General features: G+C 46.4%; 1 protein-coding gene across 3 annotated transcripts in view; it reads right to left on the bottom strand.

The window, feature by feature from the left end:
• tonsl (tonsoku-like, DNA repair protein) overlaps window positions 1-12,950 on the bottom strand; it is a 96,958-nt gene that overhangs the window by 48,944 nt on the left and 35,064 nt on the right. For all 3 annotated transcript variants that reach the window (XM_063042442.1, XM_063042441.1, XM_063042443.1), the window contains 2 exons: window positions 4,110-4,235; window positions 713-893 (listed from right to left, as the gene is read on the bottom strand). In XM_063042442.1, the coding sequence (XP_062898512.1) occupies window positions 713-893; window positions 4,110-4,235 (307 nt within the window). The remainder of the gene's footprint in view (window positions 1-712; window positions 894-4,109; window positions 4,236-12,950) is intronic.

Genomic DNA, 12,950 nt, shown 5'->3' on the forward strand with positions numbered 1-12,950 from the left:
CTAATAATAAATTTTCCTTTGTAGCTGAGAACTCCTCTGCGAGCCCTTTCCCCACCCCTATCACCTCCCCATTTCACCAGGCTTCACTCATCACCCACAACACTTCCCCCCCAACCCGATCCACCTGCCCCTCATCCTCTCCCCACTCATCACACACCAGCCTCTGTCCAAATCTTTCCTGTTCCCTCTCTGCCCTGATTCAGCCTCTGCCTCTCACCTGCACAGGTGCTGCAAGGTGGATACATGGTTTTATCTGGAGATAACATGCACTCCTGGCCCAGCCAGCCTGTGCTGCCCAATTACACTCATGTCACCAGTTAACATACCAACCTGTACGTCTCTAGAATGTGGGAGGAAAGCAGAGCAGCTGGAGGAACCTACCGGTCACAGGGAGAAGGTACGTCTTGCAGACGGTGGCAACGTTTAAACCCCGATTGCTGGCATCTTGCAATCTACTTTATTGTGCTTCTTGCACATTGTCTATCTTCCCTGCACTTTCCCTGTAACTTTAACACTCTATTCTGCACACTGATGTCTTCTTGTTACCTCTGTGTACTTGCGTATGGAATGATCTGTCTGGATGGCACACAAGAAAAGCTTGACTGCATCCTGGAGCCGATGATGAACTAAGGTAAATTCATCCTATCCCACTGCCCTCCTGGACACAGGGAGGGAGGGATTCTGTAGCCCCTGGTACAGCTGCTACACCTACCACTCTCGGAGAGCTCCAGCTCGCTGTCTTCCAGGGGCTCACTGTTGTCCACCTCGCCCGCATCACTATCGTCTCCGCTCTCACTGCCAGGCGACAGTTGCTGCAGGCGGCCCAGAATGATGTCAGCCTCGGGGCGTCCATTCCTCAGCTGGATGGAGTGGAGGAGCTTCATTGATCGGGCCTGCAGGAAGGAAGAGGCCATTCAGCATAGCTAGATCCAATCACATTTAAAAACCATGGACAGTCCCAAGCCCCAAGCATGTGGGCCAAACCCAGTCAAGTTTCACTCCACCATGGACAGTTCCAAGCCTGGCTGTGAAAGGTGGTTGAGCATGGGGCTAGCAACCCCATCCTGTAAAAATCCAGAGCAAAATGAACACCAATAGAAGCTCTAAAGACCTCATCCCAGGGAGAGGATGGATACAGCATGAAGATGGGCTACACCTGGAGACAACGTGACAGACTGGCTCAGGACAGAGGACCCTGGCGAGCTGCTGTCAGCTGCCTGTGCCCTAGTACGAATGATGGCCTTAACCAACCAACCAGTCCTTGATCATACTTGATCAATTCATTTACCTATCCAAGTGCATTAAACCCTGTAAGTGTATCTCTTCTCTTAATCATAGCAGCAGAGTTCTGTCTCTACCAATCCCTCTGGCCCCGTGTTCATTCAAGAGCAGTGAGGTAATGTTGCAGCTCTACAAAACCCTGGTTAGACCACACTTGCAGTACTATGTCACTAGAGACAGAGGAGATTGGAGTCACGGAATGATGTGAAACACACCCAACAACTAAGAGACAATTGCCTTACCAACTTCAAAATATCATCGACTGACTTTTAATACCTCTATTGTAAATGGTGATTGATCTTGCAAGTAAGGAATTCAAACAGATACAATTTACCAAATGGTCAATATGCATAACTGACAAGCCAATTGTGTATAAAAGTAGCAGTTTTCTGGCCTGGCTTTGGAACAGTGTTGGGGAACAAATAAATAAAGAATGTTTGAGTCATTAAGTGTGCGCGTGTTCTGGGCAGAGTTATTTCATTTTATTATGGTGACTACATGCGGGTGATAGAAAAATGGAGGGAAGAGTTAGATTGATCTTGGGTCTGTACTGTGCCTTAATTTTCTATACTTACCAGTGTTCCCTCAAATTTGTAACGGCCAGTCAGCACAAAAATCTTGTGCTGTGCAATTTTTTGCCCAGTGACAACAACGTGTTCACTGAATAATTTCTTCAATAAAAACAGTACAAATAAACCAGTTCTAAAATCTGCAGACAAATCATCACAAACTCCAGGTTGTCAACACTGTCCGCATCAGAAACCAGAAAAGGAAATGTGACTGTGTACGATCGTGAAATATGCCAACGAGGTAGTGGGTGACAAACTTTAGTCTGCAGTTTAAATTCCTTGGTGCGCTAGGAGCAAAAGATGTGTGCGTGCACACCTTAGAGGGAATGTTGCTTACCACGCTCTGTGTGGAAACTTGCCCCTCAGGTCCCATTTAAATCTCAACTCTCACTATAAACCTGTGCCCTCCTAGTTCAGGGCTTCCCAACCTGATGTCCATGAACCCTTTGGTAAATGGCAGAAAAAAGGTTGGGCACCCCTGTTCTAGTTTAAGACTCCCCAACGACAAAGGCAACAGTTGTGCGGGGGAAGCAGGTTCCCCTCCAACTCACGGACCATCCTGACTTGGGAATCGAACTCACTCCCCGGCAGTCCAGTGGGGAGGCAGTCACCTGTCCCCACCTTCCCAAGGGACAGTTAGGGATGAGTAATCAATGCTGGCTTTCCACCACGATCCACCACTCAAGATCCAAGTAAAAACATAGAAACAGAAGACAGCAGACCCTTCATCCGATCAGGTCCGTGACAACCACGACGACAAATTAAGTGACCCCTACCGGTCTGCCCATGATCCACATCCCTCCATTTCCTCTACATCCACACATATAGGAAAATGTCTGTTCAATGCCAATAGAGTTATTTAGTTTATTTAGATACAGCATGGGACAGGTCATTCTGGCCCAGCAACCCACCAACTTGAAGAGCCATGGTGATGGAAAGACTATGATCAGTGATGTCATATGAGATGATGATGATAGTCACAGGACAACTTACAATGACCAATTCACTTACTAACCTCTATCCCTTTAAACTTCGGGAGGAAACCCACACGGTCACAGGGAGAATGCACAAACAACGAAGAGGACGCCAGAAATGAACTCCAAGCTCTGACAATCCGAGCGGTAATAGTGTCACACTAACTGTTACGCTTCCGTGGTGCCCCTCTGCATTCTGTTAGTGGCTCCCGCCACTTTGTGCGCAAAATAAATCTCCTTGTACATTTTATTTAAGCTCTTCCCCTCGCACCACTTCTCATCTGAAAAGAGACTCTGGCTGGCCTACTCTGTCTATGCCCCTCACCTTGACAAACCTCTAATATGTCTCCTCTCAACCCCTGCTGCTCCAGCCTCTCATTATAGATCATATCCTCTAATCCTGGTAAACCTCTTCTGCACCCTCTCCAAAGCTCGACATCCTTTCTGTAATGGGGTGACCAGAACTGCACACAATACTTCAGGTGCAGCCTAACCAAAAATTTATACACCAGTAATGTGACATCCTGATTCTTAAACATGACGCTTCTATTGATCAAGACAAGCAAAGAATATAACACAGAAACCAAGGATCCCACTGAAACTTAGAACAGAGAACACTATACCACAGTACAGGTGCCTTTTGGCCCATGGTGTTCTGCTGATCAAGGTAAGAGTGGATAAAAAGAGAATGTTTCCTTTAGCGGGGAAGTCTAGGACTAGAGGGCATAACCTCAGAATACAAGGAGGCCAACTTTAGAACAGAGAGAGGAGGATTTCTTTAGTCATAGCGCTGTGAATCTGTGGAATTCATTGCCAAAGACAGTTGTGGAAGCCAGGTCATTGAGTATATTTAAAGCAGTGGTTGATAGGTTCTTGATTAGTCAGGGTGTCAAAGGTTACAGGGAGAAAACAGGAGAATGGGGTTGACAGGGATAATAAATCAGCCATGATGGAATGGCAGAGCAGACTCAAAGGGCCGAATGGCCTAATTCAGCTCTTATATTAATGGCCTAACAGATTCAATGAGACTCCCCCTCATTCTTCTAAATTCCAACTTTTTAACCTGTTCTAAGATCAATCTAATCCTTCCCTCCGTCATAACCCTCCAGTTGCCCATGTGCCCATCTCAGTCTCTCAAATGTTCTTGCCTCCTACAGCCATCACAAAACACTGGCCAGGTTGAATAATGAGGGGACAGTCAGGGAGAGTGCTGTCATACAAGCTGCAGATCTGGAAGACACCCTCAGCATTAGGCAGACAGGACTGGAACTGCCAGGACGTTTACCTGCAGACGGGGATTCTCAGCCTGGTCGGCACACTGCAGCGCCTTCTGGTAACACTCCTCCAGCTCGGCATACGGTCGCCCACACTCTTCTTTGGCCATTGCCACGTTCAGCCAGGTCTTACACTCCTATAACCGAGAACAAGAGGGTCTCAATCAGAAACACAAACAATTCCTTGCCCTTCCCTCCACATAAATGGATTCAGAAAACAATTAGCTTTACATAGAAACGTGTCGTTTGCACCAACAATCAACACAGTCTGAGGATGCGCTGGGGGCAGCCCACCAGTGTCACCATAGCACATCCACAATTTACAAACCCAAACCACTTCTGCAGAAAAAATTGGCAAGAACAATCGTGGTCAAAACCATGATCGCTATGTGATACGACATGGCACATAATGCTGATGATAGAGGTTCAGTGAAAAACTTGTCTTGCCTACTACTCATATAAATTAGATCTTCACATGGTGCCTCGAGGTAGTACAAGGTAAAACAATAACAGAATGCAGAATAAAGTGAAACGGTTACAAAGAACGTACAGTGTGGTACAAGGTGCAGATCATAACAAAGTAGATTGTGAGGTCAGGTGTCCATTTTATCATACTAGGGACCATTCAATAGCCTGATAACAGCAGGGTAGAAGGGGAAAAAAGGATCAGCCACGACCAAGTGGCAAAGCAGACTCAGTGGGCCAATGGCCTCATTCTGCTCCTGTGTCTTATGGTCTCATGGTCCTTCAGCCTGGTGGTATGTGCTTTCAGGCAGCCGTATGACAGAGAAATTGCAGACAATAGGTGGAAGATCATAACGATATAGATGGTGAGGTCAAAAGTCCATCTTATTGGGTGATGTAACTATTTAATAGCAGTGGGGTAGAAGCTGTCCTTGAGCTTGGTGGTACATGCTTTCAGGCTTTTGTATCTTCTACCCAATGGGAGAGGAGAGGGAGAGAATGTCCCGGGTGGGTGGGGTCTATGGTTACTGAGGCACCATGTTCTACTTCTGCTTGTAATGATCTGTCTGGATGGCATGCAAGCAAACATTTTTCACTGCATCTTGGTGCACGTGATAACGACAAACCAATCCGCATAGGGAAGGTGGGAGGTTGGTTTAAGGTCATCACACGTACTGAGATATAGTGAGATTTTTAGGTGGTCTGGCCTATGACTATGGCCTATGGTGGTATGACTCCAGACCCACAGCAACGTGATTGACTCTTAAATGCCCTCTGAAATGGCCTAGCAAGCCATTCAGTTGTATCCAACCACTAAAGATAATAAGGATTAAACCTGGACAACCCTGCAAAGTCCTCCGTACTAACACCTGGGGACGTAACAAAGTTGGGAGAGCTGTCTTACAGATTAATCAAGCAACAACCTTACATATTTGTACTTACAGAATCACACCTTATAGCTAACATTCGGGACTGCACCATCACCATTCCTGGGTACCTACTGTCTCACTGGCAGGACATACCTAGCGGAGGTGGTGGCACAGTGGTATACAGTAGAGAAGGAGTTGCCCTGACAACTCTCAACATTGACTCAGGACCCCATGAAGTCTCATAGCACCAGGTTAAACGTGGGCAAGGAAATTTCCTGCTGATTACCACATACAGTCCTCGCTCACCTGATGAATCAGTACTTCTCCACGTTGAGCTGCCTTGGAGGAGGCACGGAGGGTGGCAAGGGCACAGAATGTACTCTGGGTGGGGAATTTCAATGTCCATCACCGAGAGTGGCTTGGTAGTATCACCACAGACTGAGCTGGTCTGGTCCTACTGGACGACAGCAGATGGTGAGGGAACCAACAAGAGGGAAAAACACACGTCCTCATCCTCACCAACCTGCCTGCCGTGGAAGTATCTGACCATGACAGCATTGGTAGAAGTGACCACCACACAGTATTTGTGGAGGCTAAATCCCATCTCTACATTGAAGAAACCTTCCACCACATTGTGTGGCACTACCACCGTGATAAATGGGATAGACTTCGAACAGATCTAGCAGCCCAAGACTGGGCACGGGGCCAAGATGAGGCGCTGCGGGCCATCAGCAGCAGAATTGTTCTCAACTACAATCTGTAACCTCATGGCCCGGCATATCCCCCACTCTAACTTTACCAGAAGGTCAGGGGGTCAACCCTGGTTCAATGAAGAGTGCAGGAGGGCATGTCGAGAACAACACCAGGCATATCTCAATATGAGGCGTCACCCTGGTGAAGCCACAATATTGGATACTTGCATGCCAAACACCATAAGCAGTAAGTAATAGACAGAGCGAAGTGCTCCCACAACCAACAGTCCAAATCTAAGCTCTGTAGTCCTGCCACGTCAGGCCGGGATTGGTGGTGGACAATCAAACAACTCACTGGAGGAGGAGGCTCCACAAATATTCCCATCCTCAATGATAGAGGAGCCCAGTACACCCGTGCAGTAGATAAGGCTGAGACATTTACAACGATCTTCAGTCAGAAGTGCTGAGTAGATGATCCAGCTCATGTGCTATCATGTTTGCTGTTGTGTGCTGGGGCAACAGGCTGAGGGTAGCAGACACCAGCAGAATCAACAAACTCATTCGTAAGGCCAGTGATGTTGTGGGGATGGAACTGGACTCTCTGACGGTGGTGTCTGAAAAGAGGATGCTGTCCAAGTTGTATGCCATCTTGGACAATGTCTCCCATCCACTACATAATGTACTGGTTGGGCACAGGAGTACATTCAGCCAGAGACTCATTCCACCAAGATGCAGCACTGAGTGTCATAGGAAGTCATTCCTGCCTGTGGCCATCAAGCTTTACAACTCCTCCCTTGGAGGGTCAGACACCCTGAGCCAATAGGCTGGTCCTGGACTTATTTCCTGGCATAATATACATATTACTATTTAATTATTTATGGTTTTATTGCTATTTATTATTTATGGTGAAACTGTAACGAAAACCAATTTCCCCTGGGATCAATAAAGTATGACTATGACTACTACTCCTACTCCTACTACTAAGCCTCCTGCAGAAGTCCCCAGCATTCCAGATGTCAGTATGTATCTAATCCAATTCAGTCCACGTGATATCAAGAAACAGCTGAAAGCACTGGATACTGGGAAGGCTATGGGCCCAGACAAAATCCTGGCAATAGTCCTGAAGACTTGTGATCCAAAACTTGCTGCACCACTAGCCAAGCTGTTCCCGTACAGCTACAACACCGACACCCACCCGGCAATGTGGAAAATTGCCCAAGTATATCCCGTACACAAGGAACAGGACAAGTCCAACAGCCAGTTACTGCCGTTTCAACCTACTCTCAATCATTAACAAAGTAACGGAAGGGGTCATTCACAGTGGTATCATGTAGCACCTACTCGACAATTACCTGCCTACGAATGTCCAGTTTGGGTTCCGCCAAGGCCACTCAGCTCCTGACCTCATCACCTACCTGGTCCAAACATGGACCAAAGAGCTAAATACCAGAGGTGAGGTTAGTGATAGCCCTCAACATCAAGGCAGTATTTCACCAAGTATGGCATCAAGGTGCCCTAGTTAAAATGGAGTCAATGGAATTGGGGTGGGGTGGGGGGAAACACTCCGCTGGTTGGAATCATACCCGTCACAAAGGATGATGGTTGTGGTGGTTGAGTCAATCATCTCATCCTCAGGACATCACTGCAGGAGTTCCTCAGGGAAGTGTCCTAGAACCATCTTCAGCAGCTTCATCCATGACCTTCCTTCCGTCACGAGGTCAGAAGTGGGGATGTTCGCTGATGACTGTACAACGTTCTGCACCACTTGTGACTCCTCAGATACTGAAGCAGTTCATCCCCAAATGCAGCAGGACCTGGACAATATCCAGGCTTGGGCTGACAAGTGGCAAGTAACATTCGAGCCAATGCAAGTGCCAGGCAATGACCATCTCCAACAAGAGAGGCTCTAACCATTGTCCCTTGGCATTCAGTGGCATCACCATCACTGAATCCCCTACTATCAACATCCTGGGGGTTACCATTGACAGAAAACTGAGCTGGTCTAACCATATAAACAACGTGGCTACCAGAGCAGGTCAAAGGCTAGGAAAAACTCACCTCCTGGCTCTCCACAGCCTGTCCACCATGTACAAGGCTCAGGTCAGAAGTGTAATGGAATACTTGCCACTCACCTGGGTGAGTGCAGCTCCATCAACACTCAAGAAACTTGACACCATCCAGTACAAGACAGCCCACTTGATTGTTCCCCTTTCCATAAGCATCCAATCCCCCCACCATCAACGAACAGTTGCAGCAGTGTGTACTATCTACAAGGTGAACTGCAACACACCAAAGGTCCTAAGGCAGCACCTTCCAGACACACCATCTAGAAGGACGAGAATAGCAGACACCTGGGAACCCCACTTGGAAATTCCCCTCCAGGTCACTCACCATCCTGGCTTGGAAACATATCACCGTTCCTTCATTGTCACTGGGTCAAAATCATGGGATTTCTTCCCTAACAGCACTGTGGGTGCACCTACGCCTCAGCGACTGCAGCGGTTCAGGAAGGCAGCTCATCACCACCTTCTCAAGGGCAACTACAGATAAGCAATAAATGCTGGCTTAGCTGGTGACACCTCGAAAATGAATAAATAAATAAAAAAAAATTGGGCAGTGACACTAAAATACCTTTCCTGAGGTAAATTGTGTTAAATTATCACCACGAGCTGTGAAGGGGTGAGCGATAGCGAGACTAGATGGCGGGGAAGACAAGAAGGGAGAAGTCGGGGCCTGGGCAGGGGTGATACGGTGCTTGTTCAACTGGCCCAGGCGTGAGGCTGGATTGCTAATTTCAAGAGCTTGAGCGCGGCTTCAGGCTTGGTGACGAAATTCGAGCCAGGAGCGAGTCGCTGAGTGATGTGGTCTATGCCTGGAGCCTTTGCTGCTGCTGGGTCCAAGTGTGAGGTATGATTCACTATCCAGACAATTTAAGCACCAACCCAGACCAGAGCCGAGAGCCAATTTTGCTCACTGTCTGCGATCTTCACTCCTCTCTTCAGGGCACCGCAGCCTTTCACCGTCCATTGTTGGGTCAATTTACACACCGGCCCAGACAGACTGAAAAGACAGGGTGTCAGGATCCAAAGTGAGAGCCAATTTCGCCGCTCTCCGCGATGGTCATCTCCATGGCACTGAGGTTGCTCTGCTCCGTGCCTGCTATAACGATGAACTGATAAGCGAGAATAAGCGAGAATTTGGGCCTACTCCGGGCTGCCAGACTCAATTTTGATTCGGAATGCTGTGGTTCGCTTCGATTGTTTGCATGATTTGTATTTTTTTTCCTTTCTCTTCTGTGTCGAGTGTTGGTCTTTTATTTTTATTCTTTTTTTTAAATTGGGCTCTTTCGGGTTTCATACTTTTTTTTGTTACCTGTGAGCAAGCAAATCTCAAGGTTGTATAACTTATGCATTCTTTGATAAAAAATATACTTGAATTGAAACATAAAATGCTGGAGAAACTCAGCAGGTCAGGCAGCTTTGATGGAAAAGAATCAACAGCTTCTTATCCCTACTGTAAGGCAATATGACATAGAAGAATTAGGCCATTCAGCCCATTGAGCCAGCTCTGCCATTCCATCATGGCCGATCCCAGACCCACTCAACCCCATACACCTGCCTTCTTGCCATATCCTTTGATGCTCCGACCAACTTCCGCCTTAAATATGCCCACAGACTTGGCCTCCAGCGCAGTCTGTGGCAGAGCATTCTCTGGCTAAAAAAAAATTCCTCCTTCCCACTGTTCTAAAGGGTCGCAACTCAATTTTGATGCTGTGCCCTCTAGTTCTGGATAGCCCCACCACAGGAAACATCCTCTCCACATCCACCCTATCTATTCCTTTCAACATTCAGTAGGCTTCAATTAGATCCCCACACATTCTTCTAAATTCCAGTGAGTACAGGCCCAAAGCTGCCAAACATTCCTCATATGTTAACCTCTTCATTTCTGGAATTATCCTTGTGAACTTCCTCTGGACTCTCTCCAATGACAAAACATTCTTTCTGAGATAGGGGGCCCAGAAATATTGACAATACTCCAAGAGCAGCCTGACTAGTGTCTTATAAAGACTCAGCATTATCTCCTTGCTTTTACATTCTATTCCCCTTGAAATAAATGCCAACATTGCATTTGCCTTCATTACCTGTAAATTAACCTTCTGGGAGTCTTGCACGAGCATTCCCAAGTCTCTTTGCACCTCTGATGTTTGACTCTTCTCCCCATTTAGATAATAGTCCGCACCATTGTTTCTTTTACCAAAATGCATTATAATATCTTTCCCAACACTGTATTCCATCTGCCACTTTTTTTGCCCTTTCTTCCAACTTGTCCAAGTCCTGCTGCAATCGTATTGCTTCCTCAGCACTACCTACCCTCCACCTTTCACCGTATCACCTACAAACTTTGCCACAAAGCCACCAATTCCATTATCTACAAACAAGAGAAAATCTGCAGATGCTGAAAATCTGAGCAAAACACAAAATGCTGGAGGAACTCAGCAGGCTAGGCAGCATCGATGGGGAAAAAAGTACAGTTGATGTTTTGGGGCGAATTCCTTTGGCTGGAATCAGTTTAGATAACTGCATGATCTAAATCATCGACAAACAACGTGAAAAATAGCAGTCCCAATACTGACCCCTGAGGAACATCACTAGTCACTGGCAGCCAACCAGAAAAGGCCCCTTTTATTCCCACTCGCTGCCTCCTGCCTGTCAGCCATTCCACTATCCACGCCAGTATCTTTCCTGTAATGCCATAGGATTTTATCTTGTTAAGCAGCCTCGGGTGTTTATCAAATGCCTACTGAAAATCCAAGTCAATGACATCCACTGCCTCTCCTTTGCCCATCCTGTCAGTTACTTCCTGGAAGAACCCTGACTAGATTTGTCAGGCAAGATTTCCTTTTACAGTAAACTTGCTGACAGACTTATTTTATCATTAGTCTCCAAGTACCCTGAAACCTCATACTCAATATTAGACAACAATTTCCCAACCACTGAGGTTAGGCTAACTGGCCGATATTTTCCTTTCTTTCGCCTTCCTCCCTTCTCAAAGAGCGAAGTGACATTTACAATCTTCCAGTTCTCTGGGACCATGCCGGAATCAAATGATTCTCGAAGGATCATGACCAATGCATTCATGATCTCTTCAGCAACCTCTCTCAGGACTCTGGGATGAACTTCATCTGGCCCAGGTGACTTATCCTCCAAGTCCTTGAGTTTGCCTGGAACTTTTTCCTTTGTAACAGCAATGGCACTCATTCCTGCTCCCCGACACTCACACACCACAATGAAGACAGATTGAAAGCACCCATTAAGTGCATCTCCCATTTCTTTATCCCCCATTAATACCTCACCAGCATCACTTTCCAGTGATCCAAAATCAACTCTCACCTTCCTTTTACACTTTACATAACTAAAAAAATTGTTGGCATCCTGCTTTATATTATTGGCTAGTCCGCCGTCATGTTTCATCTTTTCCCTTCTTGGAGGTTTTCAAGTTGCCTTTTATTGGATTTTAAAAGCTTCCCAATCAGCCAACCTCCCACTCATTTTTGCTACCTTATATGCCTTTTCCTTGGCTTCGATGCAATCCTTAACTTTCTTTGTCACCCATGGTTGCCTACCCCTTCCATTTGAGAACTTCTACCTCTGTGAGACATATCTATCCTGGGCCTTGTGAATTATTCCCAGGAACTTCAGCCACCTCTGTCCTGCCGTCATCCCTGCCAGTATCCCCCTCCAACCACCAGAGCAAGCCCATCTCTCATGCCTCTAATTCCCTTTATTCTATTGTGATACTGATACACGTGACTTATGCTTCTCCCTCTCAAATTGCAATACGAATTCAATCATATTATGATCATTGCCCTCCTAAGAGTTCCTTTATGTTAAGCTCCCTAATAAGATCTGGGTTATTACACAACACCCAATCTAAGATAGCCTTTCCCCAAGTAGGCTCAAGCACAAGCTGCTCTGAAAAGCCACCTCCCTAAACAAATTCCCTCTCTTGTGATCTGGCACTAACCTGATTTTCCCAATCCTCTTGCATATTGAAGTCCCCCATTACAATTGTGTCATTACCCTTATTACATGCCTTTTCCAGCTCCCTTTGCAATCTCAACTTCACATCATGGCTGCTATTTGAAGGCCTATAAATGATTCCCATAATGGTTTTTTCACCCTTACAGTTTCTTAGCTCCACCCTTAAAGATTCAACATTCTCTGATCGTATGTCACAGCTTTCTAAATATGTAATTCCATCTCTTACCACTGCCTATGCTATACTGCCTGTCCTTTCGATACAAAGTATATCTTTTGATGTTAAACTCCCAACTATGGCCTTCTTTCAGCCACGACTCAGTGATGCCCACAACGACATACCGACCAATCTCTAATTGCGCCATAAGTTCGTCCACCTTATTCCGAATGCTACGCGTATTTAAATACAGCACCTTCAGTCCTGCATTCTTCACCCTTTTGAATTTTGTCTCTGTGCACAGTTTAACTCTTTGCTCTGTCTGCATTTGTCTCCAGTTATTGGCTTGTCCTTCCTTTCATTCATGTTACACCCATCATCTACTTGTAACCTGCTGGCTCATCCTCAGCTCTATCAGCCTGGTTCCCATCTCCCTGCCATATGTTTAAACCACTAACAACAGCTCTAGTAAACCTCCCCACCAGGATATTGGTCCCCCTCGGATTCAAGTGCAACCCGTTCCTTTTATACAGGTCACAACTCCCCTAGAGGTCCCAATGATCCAGAAATCTGAATCCCTGCCCCCTGCTCCAATGCTTCAGCCACACATTTATTTCCCACCTCATTCTAT

This window comes from Mobula hypostoma, chromosome 3, assembly GCF_963921235.1.
Source record: "Mobula hypostoma chromosome 3, sMobHyp1.1, whole genome shotgun sequence".
Classification (NCBI taxonomy): domain Eukaryota; kingdom Metazoa; phylum Chordata; class Chondrichthyes; order Myliobatiformes; family Myliobatidae; genus Mobula; species Mobula hypostoma.